The sequence below is a fragment of the Spizellomyces punctatus genome, assembly GCF_000182565.1.
Source record: "Spizellomyces punctatus DAOM BR117 chromosome Unknown supercont1.6, whole genome shotgun sequence".
NCBI lineage: Eukaryota > Fungi > Chytridiomycota > Chytridiomycetes > Spizellomycetales > Spizellomycetaceae > Spizellomyces > Spizellomyces punctatus.
In genome coordinates this window covers 1,289,993-1,307,500 of record NW_015971542.1, presented here as the reverse complement: position 1 = coordinate 1,307,500, position 17,508 = coordinate 1,289,993, and the positions used below count along the sequence as shown (strand labels likewise).

Sequence of the window (17,508 nt, the reverse complement as noted above, 5' to 3'; positions counted from 1 at the left end):
TGAGAAACATGCAAAACATTGAGCCTGCGGGATTATAGCGGGTGCAATATGATGTTGTTTTATTTAAGTCTCTGAGTCATTTTGCTGGGTGTTTGCTGGTTACGGCGGCCACGGCGACGACCACGGCGGGGGTCACGGCGGCTGTTGTGATGGTGGGCGTTGTAACAGCCTCAACGACGATGACGGCGGAGTGGGCCTTGTTTTGAATTAAAAAACAGCGCAGCAAATGCACTCTTCACGGCTGCAGACGTCAACGCTACAAAACGATTTTACGTATCTCTTCGCATGGCATTTTTAAGATCTAACACATGATAATTCACCTGAATGCAAAACCCATGTCAACAACAACAACAACCTTTGCATCCACACAAGTTGCACTTGCCACCAACCTTTTTCAATCTGTCCAATAAAGACCCACTTTTTTCCTTTACAGCCCCTCCAGACTCTCCATCTTCCTCCCCTTCCTCATACAATGTTGGCAGCACATTGGCATTGCTCCGACTCTGGGCCATCGCTACCCTTCGGGATGGATGCTTGCGTACATCACGCACTGGTGTGCCACGGGTTTTAGGTGTCGGAGACGGTTCAGGAGTGGGCGTGGGAGGTCGTGAAGGTGCTGGAGCTGATGCCAAGGAAGGAGATTGGTCAGATAGAGATGATTCAAGAGTGGGTGTGGGAGGTCGTGAAGATGGTGGTGGTGCTGATGATGCCAAAGACGGCGACTGAGACGTCTCTGATAGAGTCGGTTCCAGCACCACTTTGTCACCATCATCCCGCATGGCTCTCATCAGACATTTGACCATCTCCATGTATTCTCTTCTCTTTCCATCCATGACCCTTTTATCGACTGCTGCCGGAGTGCTTGCGGCAGTCTTTTCTAGTGCCGCCAACTCGGACTTGGATCGCTGAAGAGATTGAAGGATTTTCTCAACGGCGGGTGTTGCTGTTAATGGTGTGGGATTGGGGGCATTGACTCCTATTACGGTTGACTGCGAGGACTTTGTAGACGACGATGACGACGACGATCTCGTCGAGTCTGGTATGGGAACGGGATGTTTGGATGGAGCGCTAGCAGGTTGCGGGGGAGATGGCTTAACGGCGTTTGGTATCGATGGCTGTGTGGTACTGACTGCGTTTGGGATCCTTGTTTCCTCATTATCTATGACCCGCGAAGCACCTCCCCTCTTTAAATTAACAATCTCCCTTACAAACTTTTGGTTTTCAACCTTCATATCCGTCAGCACGTCCTGAATTAGTCCAAAGTACGCCTTAAAACGCCCGATAGCCAATGTAAGGACGGTAAGGGCCCGCTCCGCCCGGCGCTGAATATCGGTCGCTTCGTCAAAGTCACCGGATTCAGAGGGAGCTGGAGAGCATTGAATTCGGAGTGCCTCATCGGATAACGCAGAGTCCATGGAGTAGGGTGGTAGTCTCGACGTAATCGATGGGTTCAACTCGCTGATCAGTCGCTGCATTCTGCCCAATAACCCCATTGTCGCATCTGTTTCGTGCTCATCAGGTTTGATGTCGTGAATTCCGACTCGTTCCCCCGACACACATCGTTTTCCAAGGAGAATGACAACAAGTTTTCGGATCAGTTTGACGTCTTCCATTCTTTGACTCAATATGATGCGTTCTCTGGCTCGTACAGCACGGATCTCACCCGCCATGTCCGTGCGTTCCATATTTACTCTCTGGACGTTTGCCTCAGCCTCGGTGATTCGGTGGTTGGCTGCAAGCAGATCATCCTCGCGCTCATCCAATCGCCTCTGCAGTGAGCCATATGACGTCTGCAAGGATGCCAACGAGTTTTTCAGGCTGTGAATTCGTTGTTTAGCGGCATACAGTAAACGACTTAATAAAGCACTATCCAGGTCTACATCCACTTCCTGAGCATCAAATATGGTTGATAACCGCAAAGTGGATCGTCGACGGCTTTGTTTCTGCGATGATGGTACGGGTGCAGAGCTCTCCAATTGGAATTGGTTTAACAGAGCTTCCAAAGTGACGAATCCTGTGCCCGGTCCCGACGGCAATCGGTTTCCGGCATCATCAATCGGACGAATTGTTGTTGCCAGCGTGTTGAGGTCACGTTCCGAAGTACCGGCTGCGGCCGCAGCTGCCTTTCCACCGTTTTCCCAGAGCAAATCGCGCTCCTTGCCAGTACGCTTCAGCTGATCGTCTATCTCGCTCCGCTCGCGACGCAACCGACATAACTCTGCCACGAGTAGTTGCTCATCTTTATGCAACTCTCCCAAACATGTCTGAATGGTTCGTTGTGTTACATTAGTCTCCAATATCGCTGCATCGCGTTTGTGATGGACTTGCTGCAAGGATGATTCTGCTTCTTGGATATCGGCTGCTACCGCTTCGGCATTGGCACGCAGAATGTCCAAATGCAGATCAATTTCCGCCAGTCGCACATGGATAGGCCGTGGATCAAGCTCTGATGTTGTCTTGCTATCTAGAGTATCCAATCCCGTCGATTCTAATCTTTCCCCGGGCAAGGGAGTTGCGATTACTAAAGGAACCGTTTTGAGACTTTCCAGCTCCAGAATCCGCTGCTGCTGTTGTCCAACCGTTTCAGCCAAGTCTGCCGACATTCGCATCGCTCGTTCATAAGCGAGGTGCATAGCGTTCTGCGACTCTCTGGCCTCTGCTTCCTTCTTTTGCGCATCAGCACACTGTTTTTTCCACATTTTCATATCCAAAACCGCCTGTTCGGACTTTTCTTTTTCCACATTTAAAGCATGCTCAAGTTGCACTAGATGTTCTTGGTATACCGAATCCTTGCGGTCTTGCTCAGCTTGCATGTCGCGAATGATGCCTTCCAGCTTTAAATTTCGATCCTCGTAGGCGGTGAGGACATCAAAGAAGGCTTGCTGCGCGGTGGCTCTGCTTTGCATAGAAGCAGGTTCTTCGCCTTCCCGGCATTCATTAGTCTGTGCACCGGTTAATGGCGCCACGAGCTGGTTGAGTTGTGGTATCGTCAGTTTTTCGTCTCGGTCATCTTCTACTGCATTGAGATGTAGACTTGACATGGACGACGATTGTGATATTCCCGATTGATCACGGTTAAGCGGTTGATCTACCAGTGCATTTAAACCTTCGTTGCTACTGTAAGCAGAATCGGATGATTTAAGCATTGGAGTCGTGATCTTGTCCTCGTCATCCACTGGAGCAGGCGTAGTTGTTGAGGGAGGGACAGCAAAATGGACATGTTTCTGAGGTAGGTCGTCAGGCCTTTGCGATTTATCTGATGACGTTGTGGTAGAAGCATTTGTACCAGACGATAAGTGCGAGTTTTGTGCTACAGAAGCCTGTGCTAACAGCTCCCGCATCGAACCCCGGCGGCATAGATCCACCGGTCGTCGTCCTCTCTTGTTTGTCACAGTTGGATCCGCATGACCGTCTTGAAGGAGAATCTTGACTAGTTCTTCATCACCGGTTTTACACGCAAAATGAAGCGGTCTATTTCCATCTGAATCGGGAACATCTACATTGGCACCGGAAGAAACAAGAAATCGGACCATGGCTCGGACGGATTCTACAAGCGTCTGTAGCTTATCTGCCCCAGTCTCATTTGTAGCCGAGGGGCCGGGGTGGGGATATGGATCCCGCACTACGTAGTGTAAAGGAGTCTTTCCACTTCGCTGGTTGGCGGTGTTCACTTCACCCCCAATAGCAACGAGGATACGCACGATCGTTTCGCTTTCCGGATGTTTGAATGGACGTGAACGCACGGCATATTGGAGCGGTGTTAACCCCGTAGTTGGGTCTACCTGATTGATCTGATCCTCAGAGCAAGTTTGGAGCACCAGTTGCAAGGCATGCAAGTCTTGCTGCTTGATGGCAGCGACGAGATTATAGTGATTGGGCGGAAATTGTGGTGATGCGCCTGGCGTCATTTGATATGGGGTGTTGGAGCCGCTGGTGGAGCCGTCCGCGGGCTTCCGTAAGGCATGATAGGACAACAGCGATGAAGGCAAGTTTGGGTATTTTGCATTGAGATCTGCCAAAAGTGGTTTGGGAAGTACGCTCTTTTATTTTGACTTGTTGTTAATGATTGCCCTTGTCGCCAAGGTGATGTAGGTACACTCACAGTAGCATCCATGCGCCGAGAACGAGCATCTTCAAGGCATCTTGTTATCTCTGGATACGCGCGAGAATACCGTATCGCTGTCCATCCATTTGCATCTTCTAATTCTGTGTTTGCATCGAATGCTAAAAGATGTCTTACGACGTCCATGTGGCCATCACGAGCTAGGAAATTGAAGCAATAAGCACGCCGATGCTTCCTCTCGCTATCGCCACCAGTCAAAGAATAACGCTTTACCAGCATACATCAGCGCTGTCGCTCCTGTACATGTACGATATCTCAGAATAGATCCTTCATACGGAAAACAAGATGAAATCGTACCATTCTTATCTCTGGCATTAACAGCGGCACCTTCCTCCAATAGAACTCTCACTTGCTCAGACTTTCCGAGGTACGCAGCAAGACACAGTAACGTTATTCCACGCAAAAGTGGTCCCTCTTGAGGCTGATTAACAACTTGATCAAAAATCTCCTTTGAGTTACTCTCAGATGCCAAATGCCGTAGAATCAACTGAGCTATGGTAATGTGTTCTGTGCGGCATTGCGTGACGGATTTGAAGTTTTGGGCAGTTATCTCAAGAGTGTCGATCGACCCATATATGGCGCATGCCAAAGCTGACCTATATATCATTGGCAAAAAGGTGGTCGATTAGAGGCCATTCGGATGGAATAGCGCGTGGGGGTCTTCACTATAATGCGCAGCAAATTGTAAACGACGAGTTACTCTAAACCTGTAACTCACCTGCTTCGCCCATCTTTGCCCTGAGGTTGTGCACCAGCTTCCAGTAGTATTTTGACAATTTCCACATTGCCAGCGATCACGGCCAGATTGAGCGGTAGTGCATCATAGACGTGTTTCCCGTCCGGCAGATCGCGTGCAAGGAATGGAGACATGTCGCTGACATCGGTTGGTGGAATCCATGTTCCTTTGAGGGCATCCCATCGAACAACGCCGTTGGGCATCCACCCTGCCACCAGGCAAGCTCGCGCAGTGTCCACATCATTTTGAAAGGCTGCAATTGCTAAATTCATTTCCAAGCCTTCCTAAATGCAATACATGGACCAGCTAGGTCGAAGAAGCGACCGCCAGTTGGCGGTGTTTGTCTTGTCTTCTCCCTGCGCCCACCTTAAAGTGACGAGCGAGATATCACTGGAGGTGTCAAAGTGTTCCACTGTAAAAAGATAAAGAATATTGGATGGAGACATCACGTAATATCTAGTTTGTTTAAAAGGTTTCAGGGATGATTGTTGACGGCAGCTTGGAACTTTCTCCGCTCCCACCACCTTTTTGGTTTCGGGGGGGGGGGGGGGGGGGGGGGGGGGTATGGAGGTAGGGGGTTTGAACGTAAAAAGGCTGGGGGTGTGCAAAGTGAGCTCACTCGAGCGGGATTGACGCGTAAGCTTCAATTGAAGGGGGGGCGGATTTCCCTCCATTTCGTTTGATGCCCAGATTGGGTCTGGTCAACGTCTTTGGATATTGGCACAAAAGGACGATGAGCTCCTTTTCAGATGGTAAAGGAGCATTAAGATGAACATCCCTGCAGGGTTTGGGCATGGCTGCACCCGCGAAAGTGGTAACATTTGCTGTCAATCCAGCCATCCGAGTGAGCATCATCGAGGTTAGTTATACGCAGCAGCCTTATGCGCAGCGAGGACCATTTGTAATCATGTGGAATCGGCAGGCGGAAAACATGACATGTATGCATTGAAGAACATCATAATTCAGTTCAGTTTTGCGCTCATCTCGACACTGATGAAGCCAAATATTGAATGGTAAACATGTACCCAGACGATCTGACAACACAATGAGTCGTAGTCCACAATGAGCAGTAGTCCATAGCCAATCTTACGCCGTCAAAGCATCTACGTTGGGCCAGGCGGAGAAGGTTCTCGGGGACAAAAAGGGGAAAGTCCAATAGTCCAATACACGCGCGTCTGAACGAGTCGGACAAAGACACGATATTGGCCAGCGTCTGTGCGCAGCAGCAGCAAGTCATTCGCCCCCCATCCATCCGCCCAACTTTCAAGAATCCATCCATCCATCCTTCCGTCTTTCCATCCATCCATCGCTTACCATGAACGGAATGAACGCCGTATACGCTACTGATGAATACGGGAGACCCGTCATCATCCTGCGTGAGCAGGGCAAGAAATCGCGCATTCGAGGGATTGAAGCCCAAAAGGTGTGATGTGGATCCAGATCAAGTCCATTGTAGCTCGCGTTTAGACGTGACATTGGGAAGCATTTGAGTTGGTTGATAAGATTGGGGGGAGAGGAACTCGTTGGTCAAAGATGGGGTTGGCAGCAAGCCATGGGTGGTTTGGACTAGATGATCTAGAACGCGAAAGCGGGATTGTAGGGCTCTGCGCCCCATTTTGGTTTGCCTTCGTAGACGCTTTACTGCACGTTTCATTTGTGGGAGCGACGGGGGTTTGGCCAATATCCGGGAGCGCATGACGGAACTCGATTGAGATGACTCTATTTGGAGCTGCGACAGCCTGAAAGCAATGTAATAACTCATCTACTTTCTTTATTCGCAGTCGCACATTCTTGCCGCTCGCACAGTCGCAAATATTATCAAGACGTCGTTGGGTCCCCGTGGTGAGTGTAAGGGATTTGGCAGTAATGTTGCAAGCGATTTGCTGAATTTGCGCATGCCGTAGGACTTGATAAGATTCTCATCTCTCCCGACGGTGACATTACAATCACAAATGACGGTGCAACCATCTTGAGTCAAATGGAGGTGGAGCATCAAATCGCTAAACTACTAGTGCAATTATCAAAGAGTCAGGACGACGAGATTGGAGATGGAACGACTGGTGTTGTTGGTGTGTGGCGAATGTGATTGAAGGGCAAACCATAACCACGGTACTGATTGAACTTCCTTCAGTGCTTGCCGGTGCTTTGCTGGAACAGGCGGAGGAGCTTCTTAACAAGGGCATTCATCCTATTCGAATTTCGGATGGTTTTGAGAGGGCTTGTCAAGTTGCTGTTGGGGAATTGGAAAAGATCGCCGACGAAATCCCTGTTGGAAAGGAGAACACGGACATCTTGCTGCGAACGGCGAAAACATGTCTGGGCTCGAAAATGTGGGTACTGAATGCCTTCAGAGGGCCTGATTTGAAATGTTAACGCTTTCGCCAACTCCATCAGCGTTTCAAAATGTCACGACCAATTTGCGCAGATGGCAGTGGATGCTGTTCTTTCGGTAGCGGATTTGGACAGAAAGGATGTGGATTTTGAATTGATTAAGGTGGATGGAAAGGTTGGAGGATCCCTGCAGGACTCGAAACTTGTTTACGGAGTTGTTGTCGACAAAGACATCTCGCATCCTCAAATGCCAAAAGAGATTCGAGACGCCCGACTAGCAATCTTGACCTGCCCCTTTGAGCCCCCAAAGCCAAAAACCAAGCACAAGCTTGACATCACATCTGTGGAAGAATACCAAAAATTGCAGCAGTACGAAAAGGACAAGTTTGCAGAGATGATTAAACAAGTGAAGGACTGTGGCGCGAATCTCGTTATCTGCCAATGGGGATTCGATGATGAGGCCAACCACCTGCTTTTGCAAAATCAGCTGCCCGCTGTTCGATGGGTTGGAGGACCGGAAATCGAGGTACCCACTTGTGCCTTCGCGTATTCTCAACTATAAACTCTAACTGAAAGCGACTATCCACAGCTTATTGCCATTGCTACCAATGGACGCATCGTTCCCCGCTTCGAAGAGCTGTCTCCAGAAAAGTTGGGTAAGGCGGGTATCGTACGGGAACTGTCCTTTGGTACAACCAAGGATCGCATGCTCGTGATTGAAGAATGCGCAAACACGCGTGCCGTGACTGTGTTTGTGCGTGGAGGAAACAAAATGGTAGATTCTGGTTCGTTATCGTGACATGTTCAGCAGGCCCTCATATATTTTCCCGCTCAAGATTATTGACGAGGCAAAGCGAAGTTTGCATGATGCAATTTGCGTCGTACGGAACCTGGTGCGAGACAATCGCATTGTGTACGGAGGTGGTGCTGCGGAGATTGCCTGCTCATTGGCGGTGTCTACAGCAGCGGATGAGGTAAGAATGCAGCATAACATCTTTGTTATTGGTGTGGCAACTGTATAAAGTTGATTTTTTTGTCAGGTATCCAGCATTGAGCAGTACGCAATGCGCGGATTTGCTTCTGCTTTGGATGCTATCCCACTCGCTTTGGCGGAAAACTCTGGTCTGTCCCCCATCGAGACTCTGGCGGAAGTGAAATCTAGGCATGCTACAGAGGCCAACTCCCGCTTGGGCATCGACTGCAACTTGAAGGGCTCGAACGGTGAGTATTGAATTGATTTGAGAGTTATGTGCATTCAATGCTTGCTGAGCCAGTTACAATATTTCAGATATGCGCGAGCAGCACGTTTTTGACCCGCTTATTTCCAAGCGCTCTCAGTTCTACTTGGCGACTCAGCTGGTGAAGATGATTCTCAAGATTGATGATGTATGTATAGCTTGTCTTGTTGCAAGTCTTTGCTACCGATATTAATACCCTGGTTCTTTCAGGTCATCATGCCCGGTGAAGCCAGCCAAGAATAGAATTATATTATGTAGCGATATCGACCTCTCATCTACACCTTTGTAGTTGAGAGTTGCCTTTTTTGTTGTACAAAAGAAAGCTTGTTCTTGTTGTGATGCCCGCGCAATGTGAATACCGTTGAAATAATAGGGTTTAAAATGGAATGTTATCCACCGAGTTCTCGTTTGTCTTTATTTTATTATTCGGGATGTCTCAGCGACCAAGTGGGAAAAACGCTGGCTGGGTGAGCAAAATGTTGGGGTGTCCGGATTTGAACCGCGCGTTTGTCCAGATTGGACAAAAGGACTAGGTCGAGATCAGGTTTTTGCATTCGCCAACTCTGAACTCCTTGTTACCCAATGACTCTAGCATTCCAAGAAGGCGATCAGATTCTGTGTTTTCACGGACCTCTTTTGTATGAGGCCAAGGTATGCTGTCCTACTTATGCGTTGGCACACTGCATTGGTCCAACTTACTTTATTTTACAGGTGCTAAAGGCCGAAAACTGGGTGGGCAAAGAGGGACAGGAGGATGGCCAGTATTATTTTGTGCACTACAAGGGATGGAAGCAAACGTGGGTCTTATCAGCCATCGCTTGCGGCCAGACTTGATAGCTCATTGCTTTGTAAAAACAGATGGGATGAATGGGTCCCAGAGTCACGCGTGCTAAAGTATTCAGAAGATAACCTCAAAAAACAAGCCGACCTTAAAGAATCCCTAAAATCCAAAAAAGCAAAGGAAAGCAAAAGACAGCAGGAAAAGGAGGGGGACAAGAACCGGAAGCGGCCACGGGAATCGACTGCGGAGCGGGAAGAAGAGTTTCTGAGGCGGCCAGAGATCAAAATATCGATACCAGAGTCGTTAAAGAGTCAGCTTATTGAGGACTGGGAGAATGTGACAAAGAGTCAAAAGGTGAACATTCACGCTAGGACCCCGGAAACGGTGCTTTGAGTAGATGCTAATGTGCCGGCATCTATTGGGCGCGTAGTTGGTGAGACTTCCGCGTGAAGTCAATGTGGTGGATGTCCTGCAGCGATACCGAGAATCTTTAAAGGAAGGGAAGGGCAAGAAAGGAGCGAAAGAAGGGTATGTCGGAACATGGCCTGGCAATCGTTAGACTGGTTATAGTAACCAGGGAATCTGATGGCAGGGATGATGATATCGTTCAAGAAGTGCTCGATGGAATAGTTTTATACTTTGAGCGCGCCCTTGGCAATCTTCTTTTATATCGCTTTGAGCGACAGCAATATGTGGAAATGAAGAAGAAGTTTCCGGACAAGTCAATGGCCGAGTTATATGGAGCTGAGCATCTTTTGCGCCTATTTGGTGAGTTAAACGGGAGGAAAGTGTCTGCTTTTTTCGATTTATAGAGGTTTATTGTCCATGTTTGCAGTGAATTTCCCCACCCTACTCGCTCATACGAACATGGAACCCGAGGCGGTGGACATGCTGAAAGACCAATTCACACAGATTCTAGAGTATGTCGCTGCGATATTTTGATCCCATGCCTGGCCTTTGACCATTTTGTTTTGCCTCCAGGTGGATGCAAGCGCACCAACAACAGCTATTCCTGGCAGAGTACGATAACGTCAGTCCGACGTATATTGCGCAAATGAAAGCAAGCAGCTAAACCGTGAAAGATTGTATTTCATTTTCATTTTTATAATATGTTCTTAAACCGCGGACACACATACGCCAACTTGTGATTCTGTCTACTTGCGACAAAAGCCCACTATGAAAATGTCGACTAACCATATATACCCATTAAACGCCCCACTGCTATTACCCACAAGTTTTTTTCCCACATCTTCAAGGTGCCATGAGGTCTTTCATCTATTACTAAAACCATGAGGAATAACCCACCCAATGACATCTCTCACAAGCCCTTGCTGAACATCTTTTGCGCAAGGTGGGAGAGAATTTCCGCCTTTCGGTCCTTGCCGAGCTTGGCAAAAGCCTCGTACACGGACACACCTTTCATGTCACGAACTTTTCCCAATTTCTTCCCTGTGTAAGCACCAAAGATTGCACCGGGAATATTGAAGACGATGAAACTATTTCACAGCCGGTAAGTAAGGGACTTACGAGCCAAAACGAAAAGTAGCAATAGTAGACGCACCCCATCATAAAACCAGCTATTCCACCAACAGGCTCCCAGAACCAAATGGGATTGGGAACTTCGGGGACAAGGAGTTCGTCAAAGACGTTTCCGAAAATGGACGAAGCGTCCACATTCTCGTCCATGCCGAACCGCTTGTGTTCACGGCGAGCCCTGTCATAAGCACTGCGACGATCCTTGTCGCTGAGGACAAAGTATGCCTGCGCGATTTGCTGAAACTTTGATGTGGCTTCAGGAGCAGGGTTACGGTCGGGATGCCATTTGAGCTGCAAAAAGCGTGCGGTCAGCCACTCCTCCTTCTAGATGCGCTCCATCACCACCTTAAACTCACCGATTCCTTAATGTACGCCTGACGGATGGCCTCTTCGTTGGCGTCTGGCTTAATGTTTAAAGCCTCATAGTAGTCAAAGTCGGTTGTTTCGGCCATTGTTTCGTAGTCGTTTTTTTGTTAAACTTGCAGATGAGAAATGCTTGCTTCTACTTGAACCGTTCTTCCCCAAAAGCCCCGCTTGCGATGATCAAAACTCAATTTGACCGTTTTAGGAAATTTGGAAATGACGCGGCCTTTCGCCTCCTTCTGGGATTTGATTCGTAGCAAGTCGTTTAAAAACAATCTGATCGCCTTTGTTTTTTTGAATCATCTTCTTTTTGGTGCATATCGCGGGCTACTGACCTTTTTGTGTGGTTTGACCTTTTGATTCCACTACCTGCAAAAGGGTCCACTCCCCACTTTTTGAAAATGGCCAAAGGTACGCGGGAACTTGCGCGGTTTATCTCGCTGTGGTGCTTGCTAAATGCTTTTGGTGATTCTTGTATGGAAATGCGTGCGTACCGTCACATATTCTAATACGATACACACACGCTCTCTCTCTCCATCTTGCTCTACCTCGCTGCTCAAATTGACTTGACGCGCATCCATCACGACCGATTACCACATCTAGTACCTCGTAATTTTCGGCTCCTCGAGGAGTTGGAAAAGGGTGAAAAGGGTATTGGTGACGGAACGATCAGTTATGGTCTCGCTGATGGAGAGGATACTATGATGTCAAACTGGAATGGGACAATCATTGGGCCTGGGCATGTGCGTTCTCTAGGGAGCCAAACACTTGCCGAAAAAAAGGATGCAAGCTAATTCCTTTCTGCGATGGTCATAATCTAGACGGTACACGAGAACCGCATCTACAGTCTTAGGATCTTCTGCGGTCCCGAATACCCTGACCGTCCCCCCACCGTTTCGTTTGTTTCCCGTATCAATCTGCCGTGGGTCAACCAGCAAAATGGCAAGGTGAGTTGGCACACGAAAATTCTATGCGACATTATTGAGGGGTTTCATTATTGATCAACGAAAATATCATATTGGTAGGTCGAGCGATTGGGGTGTTTAGATAGCTGGAAGAGGCATTATACAATAGAAACTGTGCTCGCCGAGTTGCGACGGTAAGGGTCTTGTCAGGTTATCTCTTTATCATTTGCAAGCGATTCATTTACGCTTCGGGTCTTTTAGCGAGATGGCGAATCCTGCGCACAAGAAGCTGTCGCAGCCTCCCGAAGGATCTACTTTTTAAGATGACTCTAAACTTTTGCATGGGATCAGTTACGATACTTTGAACGATCTGATATGGACGCTGCAGAACGTGGATGGAACGTGTGTGTGGAGAATGACCAAATAGCCCAAAGACTGCCAACGACTCGACGGAAGGCAGACGTTGCGTTAGACTCGAAGAGTGCTGCGCTTCACGTGATATGTTACTATGGCAATAGAAATGCTGATGTCAGCCATCACTGTAAAAGTCGCCAAAGCTTTGGTTTTGCAGCTTCCGTTTTTGCTCCAGTGCCATTTGCACCCAATGTCTGGCTTGCCATTTCCACCCTCCGCTACCGCCCAAATCTGCATTTTTACGTTGACATTGCGGTTTACAATAGCTTCATACAGCCTGCGTTATGAATAGGTTTGCTCGGCCACGGGGCATCTATATATTTCCTAATCTCACTCTTGACCTTGCATCCGCGACTGTGCGAGGCTCGCGACCGACAGTTCTTATCCTTTCATTCGCCAACTGCAAGAGTTTTACCAGTGCAATGAGCAGATATCATCGTCGCCACCCTTCGTCAAAGCGGCCGGACGGACCCCTTTCAAACCGGGACTCACCACGCCATTCCCAACCTACCTCCTCGGTCACTCGACCTCCGACGCGGCATGCGTCGTCCCCTGCGTTTGCCTCCCTACCTCAGTTTCCAACTAGTAGTGGCTCTTCAGCTGAACCCGCGGATATGACTGGTGATCTTCGCATTGTGCAGAAATACTTTAGTTCCTTGCGAACAGCAGCAGACTTTCAGTTTGAGGAACACCGTACACCTCAATCCGTCCGCGGTGGTGGAGTACAGCAATATTTTATTGCCCACCTTGAAGTCCCCACTCCGACAGGATCGCCGTTCGTCGTGACGGCAGAAGGAACGAACAAAAAGACCGCCCGTCAAAACCTATTGCGTTTGGTAAGGGATCAGATAGAGCGGGAGGGTTGGCTGGCTGCTGCCGAAGGAGCGAAAAGACCTAGGCGAGATGGATCACATCAGCATAGTGCGAGATCACGCGCACCACCAGGACCCCGACAGCGGCAACCGCCACCAGACACTTGGGAACGCATGCCCGTCAAACCTATTCCAACTCAACCCATTGCGCCGCTAAGTTTTCTGCGGGATAGCCGAGCACCAGTGAAATCCGCCTGGGATGACGACGAAGACCAGGTCAGTTGGGCAAGTCGTCCTGCCATTACACCACCACGCGGTACAACGCAGCCTTCCGCGTCATGGGGACGTTCTACATGGGACGATGACAGCCCAAGCTACCGGCCCAATACTTCATATCAGCAACAGCGATTGCACCGCCCGGAGCCCGTCTCTAGTCCGCACGATGGGCCATTATCGCATTTCTATGGATTGCGTGAGGATGAATGGACTCATTTGCATGGCGAGACATGGGGCCATTTGGAAGCACCGAACGTGAGAGGAAGTCGAGCGGGATCGTCAAGTTGGCGATCAGGATCTTCCACCCACGACTATCGGCAAGCGCCGAGCAGTGACTATTTTAGCCGCTCATCCATGCAGCAGCAACCACAATATCAGCAGCATCATGTACATCGAGCGGAACCGGAATACCTTCGTCCGCCATCTCCCAAAGCAAAGTTACCGGATGACGTGGATGACGCCGAAAAAAAGCTGATCGCATTTTATTGCAATGGCAACAAGCTGACTGTCCCCAAGCCTGTATTGCGGCATATTCCTCAAAAAAGGCACGAGCAGGGTCGTTGGGAAGTTCGCCTTCGTCTAGCAGCTCATGTATTTGAAGGTCGAGATGTACAACCAATAACAGCAGTTGGTCATGGGAAAAGTAAAAAGATAGCCACTGTCAAAGCATGGAACCATCTTTGCGCCCACTTGCTTGCCATTGTGTCGCAGGAATACATCGATGCTTTCAGATTGCTGTCGATTCCGTTGAAGAAGCGCTTGCAGACCCTTCTTGCTCAGCCCATTCGAGTGGAACTCACCGAGTCGACGCTTACCCGATTAGATAACATGTTATCTCAGTTGAAAGACGTAAATGCATTTCAGTTTGAGGAGCACCTTGTCGATAGCGGTGCTGTCGAAGCGTCGCTTGGCTTCGGGAACCAACCTGGACTTTCTGTACAGCCGCCATACAGGGATTTCCGAGGATCAACCCGAAGGTTTCGCCCTATGGACATTCCTATTCCCCGTGAACTCAAAAACAACGAGCTCCCGATCTTCACTCAGTATCGCGAGATCATTTGCGCAATTGAGAATAATCCAGTGACGATCCTATCTGCTGAAACCGGTGCGGGTAAGACGACGCAGCTACCTCAGTTTATCCTCGCCCACTTCAAGCAACAGCGCGCTATGGCCAGTATGGAAGAATCGCCTACACCTGCGAATATTGTCGTGACTCAACCGAGGCGGATTGCTGCAATATCAGTTGCGCAACGGGTGGCGTACGAACGTGGGGAGGTCCTCGGGCGGGAGAGCGCTATAGGTTATCAGGTGCGGTTCGACAACAAGAGACCAACCGCCGACCCTAGAGACGGGCATATCGGTAAGTGTGAGGGCGTGAAGGTTGCATGCTATTTTCTACACTAAATGCCGCATTATCATGTAGTTTTCTGCACATCGGGGATTTTACTCAAGCGTCTTCAGGAAGACCCGCAGCTGAAGAATGTCACACATATTATTTTGGATGAAGTCCATGAACGTGACTTGAATACTGATCTGCTTTTGATCATTGTCCGTCAACTCCTCCAAAAGAGGCCAGATATCCGCGTCATTCTAATGTCAGCCACAGCAGAGACACAACTCTTTCAGGACTATTTCATTGGCTTCGGAACCGAAGGCCCTCAAAATGCACCGCCAATTATTAGCGTCCCTGGCCGGATGTTCCCGGTCGAGCAGTACTTTCTGGAAGACGTTGAAGTATTGCTGCGTGACTCCCGTGCACTGCCCGTACCATTTCGGCCAAGCAAAGAGTCACTGCACTGGGTTTCAAATGAGACCGGGCCGCTGATTCCTCCTCGAGGGGAAGATCCGATGCCGTATGACTATTTCGAAGCACTGATAGCGCATATCTGCACCACGCGGGACGATGGTGCGATTCTGTGCTTCCTGCCTGGATGGCAAGAGATTGATGTCCTTATGCAACGGCTGAAGGACGAGGACAACTTTCGTGTTGGATTTGCTGATGAGTCAAGGTTCAAGATCTTCCCTCTTCATTCGTCCATCCCAACCAGTGCACAGCAGTTGATTTTTGAAACGCCACCTGAAGGTGTGAGGAAGATCATTTTATCTACCAATATCGCCGAAACAAGTGTTACGGTGGGTAGACTGCTGTTTGGATTGAGGCCCTTTCACTCTTAGTAACGAGGTTTCTTCATCAGATCAATGATGTTGTGTATGTTATTGATTCTGGAAAAATTCGTATCAATTCATACGATGCAGATCGACGAATTTCATCTTTAAGTTCAGTCTGGGCTAGTCTGTCCAATTTACGCCAGGTGAGCTTTGCAGGCAACGCCTATTCGAAAGTGACACTCACTCATGCGAGCAATCCTTAGCGTTCGGGTCGTGCGGGTCGATGTCGACCTGGAATGTACTTTTCGGTGTTATCACACCGACGGAAAGCGAAGCTCTCCTATTCTATGCCACCTGAGCTTCTTCGAGTAGACTTGCAATCAACTGTGCTGAAAGTGAAGGCTCTCAGACTAGCAAGACACTGTGCAGACGTGTTCTCACACGCACCCCAACCACCGTCCCCTGTCAACGTTTCAAGAGCATTGCAGGAGCTCCGAACGCTAGGTGCAATTAATGAAGAGGAAAATTTGACCACGCTTGGGCACGTTCTGTCCAAAATGCCAGTAGATCCATGGATTGGAAAGATGGTGATTGAAGCTGCTATGCTGGGATGTCTTGATCCGATCTTGACCATCGCTGGTGGTATGGAAATTGGACGAGGTATCTTTTCCATCCACCCCGAAGAGAAAGAGAAAGGTCGAGCCCATATTTTATCAAAATTTGCTGTCGGAACGGAGAGTGACCATTTGACCATGTTGAATGCGTTCCGTATGTGGAAGGAAGTCGCAGATACCTATGGTGGATCTCACCGGTCCTTCATACCCCAAGCGAAGGATTTCGCGCGTGCCAATTTTCTGCACTACAATAGTATGGCTAATATCGAGAGGGCACGACAACAATTGCTCCGGAACCTCGAAGATGCGGGCCTAGTGGACAAGCGGAGCCGGTTTCGCACCGACTTTGATCGTAACTCTACGGATGACGAGATGGGCGGTGGTGATTATAACACGTTTGCAAGTAACACGTCAATGGTTCGCGCGATCCTTTGCGGTGCCCTCTATCCGAATGTGGCGGAGGTTGCAGGCAAAGATGAGTACTATTCCCGTACCGACTCAAAACTCAGATTAACGGGGAGCAGCGTGAACAGTTGGAAAGGCGTTGTAAATTCGGCTGGCCAGGCTGCCAGAGGGCAAGGCGGTGTGAACAGCGGACGAGGAACACCTGCCGGATCGGCCGCAACCTCGGATGTGTTCGATTATGACAATATTCCAGATGACGATGATGATTCTACCTTGGATGATATTTCCAACTCTGCTACAGTTCCCCCTCTTCCGCCACGATTGCTTTCCTTCCAAGAGAAGCAACGCGTTGACATGGGACTGTACCTACGAAATACCACTCGGGCCGATCCTATTGCCCTCATCTTGTTCGCTGACCCTGGTAGTGTGAAACCTGCAACCGCGGGTGCAGCGGGCTTCCTTATTGATGCCTGGATTCGCGTTAACGTATCCTCTGTACATGAGATGCGAGTATTAATTGAGTTGAAAGAATGGCTACATAAGTATTTGAAGTGGGCGATATGGGCTCGGCAACAGAGTCGACACCGGTATGGTCGACGTGAGGAGCAAGTGATCAGAGCCAATTGGAACACTCTTGGTAAAATGCTTGTTCGAGAACTCGCGAGTGTCGTAGAATTTGGATCGAGCGAGCCTCGGGTTTAGGACAAATTGACTGGCACGATAATCCTTTCACTTTTTGTAAATTTACTTTTTAGATGCATTATAATTTTATCATTGGCTTCTGATCGGATATAGGTTTTTGTTTTCAAATAACATACGCTACTGCTTCGACTGCGCAGAACCTTGACGTCTCCTCTTTTTCTTT

At 49.0% G+C, this 17,508-nt stretch overlaps 6 protein-coding genes across 6 annotated transcripts; 4 read left to right on the top strand and 2 right to left on the bottom strand.

Moving 5' to 3' along the window:
- Window positions 1–169: 169 nt before the first annotated feature.
- SPPG_04250 (uncharacterized protein) lies at window positions 170–5,337 on the bottom strand. The gene is made up of 6 exons (XM_016752492.1): window positions 4,842–5,337; window positions 4,421–4,719; window positions 4,337–4,360; window positions 4,103–4,263; window positions 390–4,040; window positions 170–320 (listed from the first exon to the last, which is right to left on the bottom strand). Exons 1-6 carry the CDS (start codon window positions 5,129–5,131, stop codon window positions 270–272), a joined length of 4,476 nt encoding a protein of 1,491 aa, XP_016609198.1. The 5' UTR covers window positions 5,132–5,337; the 3' UTR covers window positions 170–269.
- Window positions 5,338–5,566: 229 nt separating this feature from the next.
- SPPG_04249 (T-complex protein 1 subunit epsilon) lies at window positions 5,567–8,828 on the top strand. The gene is made up of 11 exons (XM_016752491.1): window positions 5,567–5,718; window positions 5,782–6,282; window positions 6,641–6,701; window positions 6,764–6,928; window positions 6,991–7,189; window positions 7,254–7,716; window positions 7,780–7,965; window positions 8,027–8,164; window positions 8,231–8,411; window positions 8,479–8,576; window positions 8,639–8,828. Exons 2-11 carry the CDS (start codon window positions 6,175–6,177, stop codon window positions 8,669–8,671), a joined length of 1,632 nt encoding a protein of 543 aa, XP_016609197.1. The 5' UTR covers window positions 5,567–5,718; window positions 5,782–6,174; the 3' UTR covers window positions 8,672–8,828.
- Window positions 8,829–8,946: 118 nt separating this feature from the next.
- SPPG_04248 (uncharacterized protein) lies at window positions 8,947–10,378 on the top strand. Its single transcript, XM_016752490.1, has 7 exons — window positions 8,947–9,079; window positions 9,140–9,225; window positions 9,287–9,563; window positions 9,640–9,737; window positions 9,802–9,977; window positions 10,045–10,129; window positions 10,191–10,378. The coding sequence occupies exons 1-7, from the start codon at window positions 9,011–9,013 to the stop codon at window positions 10,279–10,281; spliced, it is 882 nt and encodes a 293-aa protein (XP_016609196.1). The 5' UTR covers window positions 8,947–9,010; the 3' UTR covers window positions 10,282–10,378.
- On the bottom strand, window positions 10,283–11,267 carry SPPG_04247 (uncharacterized protein). The gene is made up of 3 exons (XM_016752489.1): window positions 11,102–11,267; window positions 10,771–11,036; window positions 10,283–10,705 (listed from the first exon to the last, which is right to left on the bottom strand). The coding sequence occupies exons 1-3, from the start codon at window positions 11,195–11,197 to the stop codon at window positions 10,528–10,530; spliced, it is 540 nt and encodes a 179-aa protein (XP_016609195.1). The 5' UTR covers window positions 11,198–11,267; the 3' UTR covers window positions 10,283–10,527.
- Window positions 11,268–11,358: 91 nt separating this feature from the next.
- On the top strand, window positions 11,359–12,571 carry SPPG_04246 (E2 ubiquitin-conjugating protein MMS2). The gene is made up of 5 exons (XM_016752488.1): window positions 11,359–11,519; window positions 11,712–11,851; window positions 11,930–12,055; window positions 12,134–12,207; window positions 12,275–12,571. The coding sequence occupies exons 1-5, from the start codon at window positions 11,510–11,512 to the stop codon at window positions 12,333–12,335; spliced, it is 411 nt and encodes a 136-aa protein (XP_016609194.1). The 5' UTR covers window positions 11,359–11,509; the 3' UTR covers window positions 12,336–12,571.
- Window positions 12,572–12,600: 29 nt separating this feature from the next.
- On the top strand, window positions 12,601–17,491 carry SPPG_04245 (uncharacterized protein). Its single transcript, XM_016752487.1, has 4 exons — window positions 12,601–14,875; window positions 14,939–15,648; window positions 15,711–15,827; window positions 15,888–17,491. Exons 1-4 carry the CDS (start codon window positions 12,712–12,714, stop codon window positions 17,343–17,345), a joined length of 4,449 nt encoding a protein of 1,482 aa, XP_016609193.1. The 5' UTR covers window positions 12,601–12,711; the 3' UTR covers window positions 17,346–17,491.
- Window positions 17,492–17,508: the final 17 nt, after the last annotated feature.

Bases quoted from the DNA above. Each gene is read 5' to 3' on its own strand.
- SPPG_04250 (XM_016752492.1), bottom strand. From the start codon at position 5,131: ATGAATTTAGCAATTGCAGCCTTTCAAAATGATGTGGACACTGCGCGA. The intron at 4,041-4,102 runs GTGAGTGTACCT...TCAAAATAAAAG, and splicing joins CTCGGCGCATGGATGCTACT to AGCGTACTTCCCAAACCACT. The intron at 321-389 runs GTTGGTGGCAAG...TTTTGCATTCAG, and splicing joins TATTGGACAGATTGAAAAAG to GTGAATTATCATGTGTTAGA.
- SPPG_04249 (XM_016752491.1), top strand. From the start codon at position 6,175: ATGAACGGAATGAACGCCGTATACGCTACTGATGAATACGGGAGACCC. The intron at 6,283-6,640 runs GTGTGATGTGGA...CTTTATTCGCAG, and splicing joins GAGGGATTGAAGCCCAAAAG to TCGCACATTCTTGCCGCTCG. The intron at 6,702-6,763 runs GTGAGTGTAAGG...CGCATGCCGTAG, and splicing joins GACGTCGTTGGGTCCCCGTG to GACTTGATAAGATTCTCATC.
- SPPG_04248 (XM_016752490.1), top strand. From the start codon at position 9,011: ATGACTCTAGCATTCCAAGAAGGCGATCAGATTCTGTGTTTTCACGGA. The intron at 9,080-9,139 runs GTATGCTGTCCT...TTTATTTTACAG, and splicing joins CTCTTTTGTATGAGGCCAAG to GTGCTAAAGGCCGAAAACTG. The intron at 9,978-10,044 runs GTGAGTTAAACG...CCATGTTTGCAG, and splicing joins GCATCTTTTGCGCCTATTTG to TGAATTTCCCCACCCTACTC.
- SPPG_04247 (XM_016752489.1), bottom strand. From the start codon at position 11,197: ATGGCCGAAACAACCGACTTTGACTACTATGAGGCTTTAAACATTAAG. The intron at 11,037-11,101 runs GTGAGTTTAAGG...CGCTTTTTGCAG, and splicing joins AGGCGTACATTAAGGAATCG to CTCAAATGGCATCCCGACCG. The intron at 10,706-10,770 runs GTGCGTCTACTA...GCTGTGAAATAG, and splicing joins ATAGCTGGTTTTATGATGGG to TTTCATCGTCTTCAATATTC.
- SPPG_04246 (XM_016752488.1), top strand. The intron at 12,056-12,133 runs GTGAGTTGGCAC...TCATATTGGTAG, and splicing joins TCAACCAGCAAAATGGCAAG to GTCGAGCGATTGGGGTGTTT. The intron at 12,208-12,274 runs GTAAGGGTCTTG...CGGGTCTTTTAG, and splicing joins GTGCTCGCCGAGTTGCGACG to CGAGATGGCGAATCCTGCGC.
- SPPG_04245 (XM_016752487.1), top strand. From the start codon at position 12,712: ATGAATAGGTTTGCTCGGCCACGGGGCATCTATATATTTCCTAATCTC. The intron at 15,649-15,710 runs GTGGGTAGACTG...TTTCTTCATCAG, and splicing joins TCGCCGAAACAAGTGTTACG to ATCAATGATGTTGTGTATGT. The intron at 15,828-15,887 runs GTGAGCTTTGCA...AGCAATCCTTAG, and splicing joins GTCTGTCCAATTTACGCCAG to CGTTCGGGTCGTGCGGGTCG.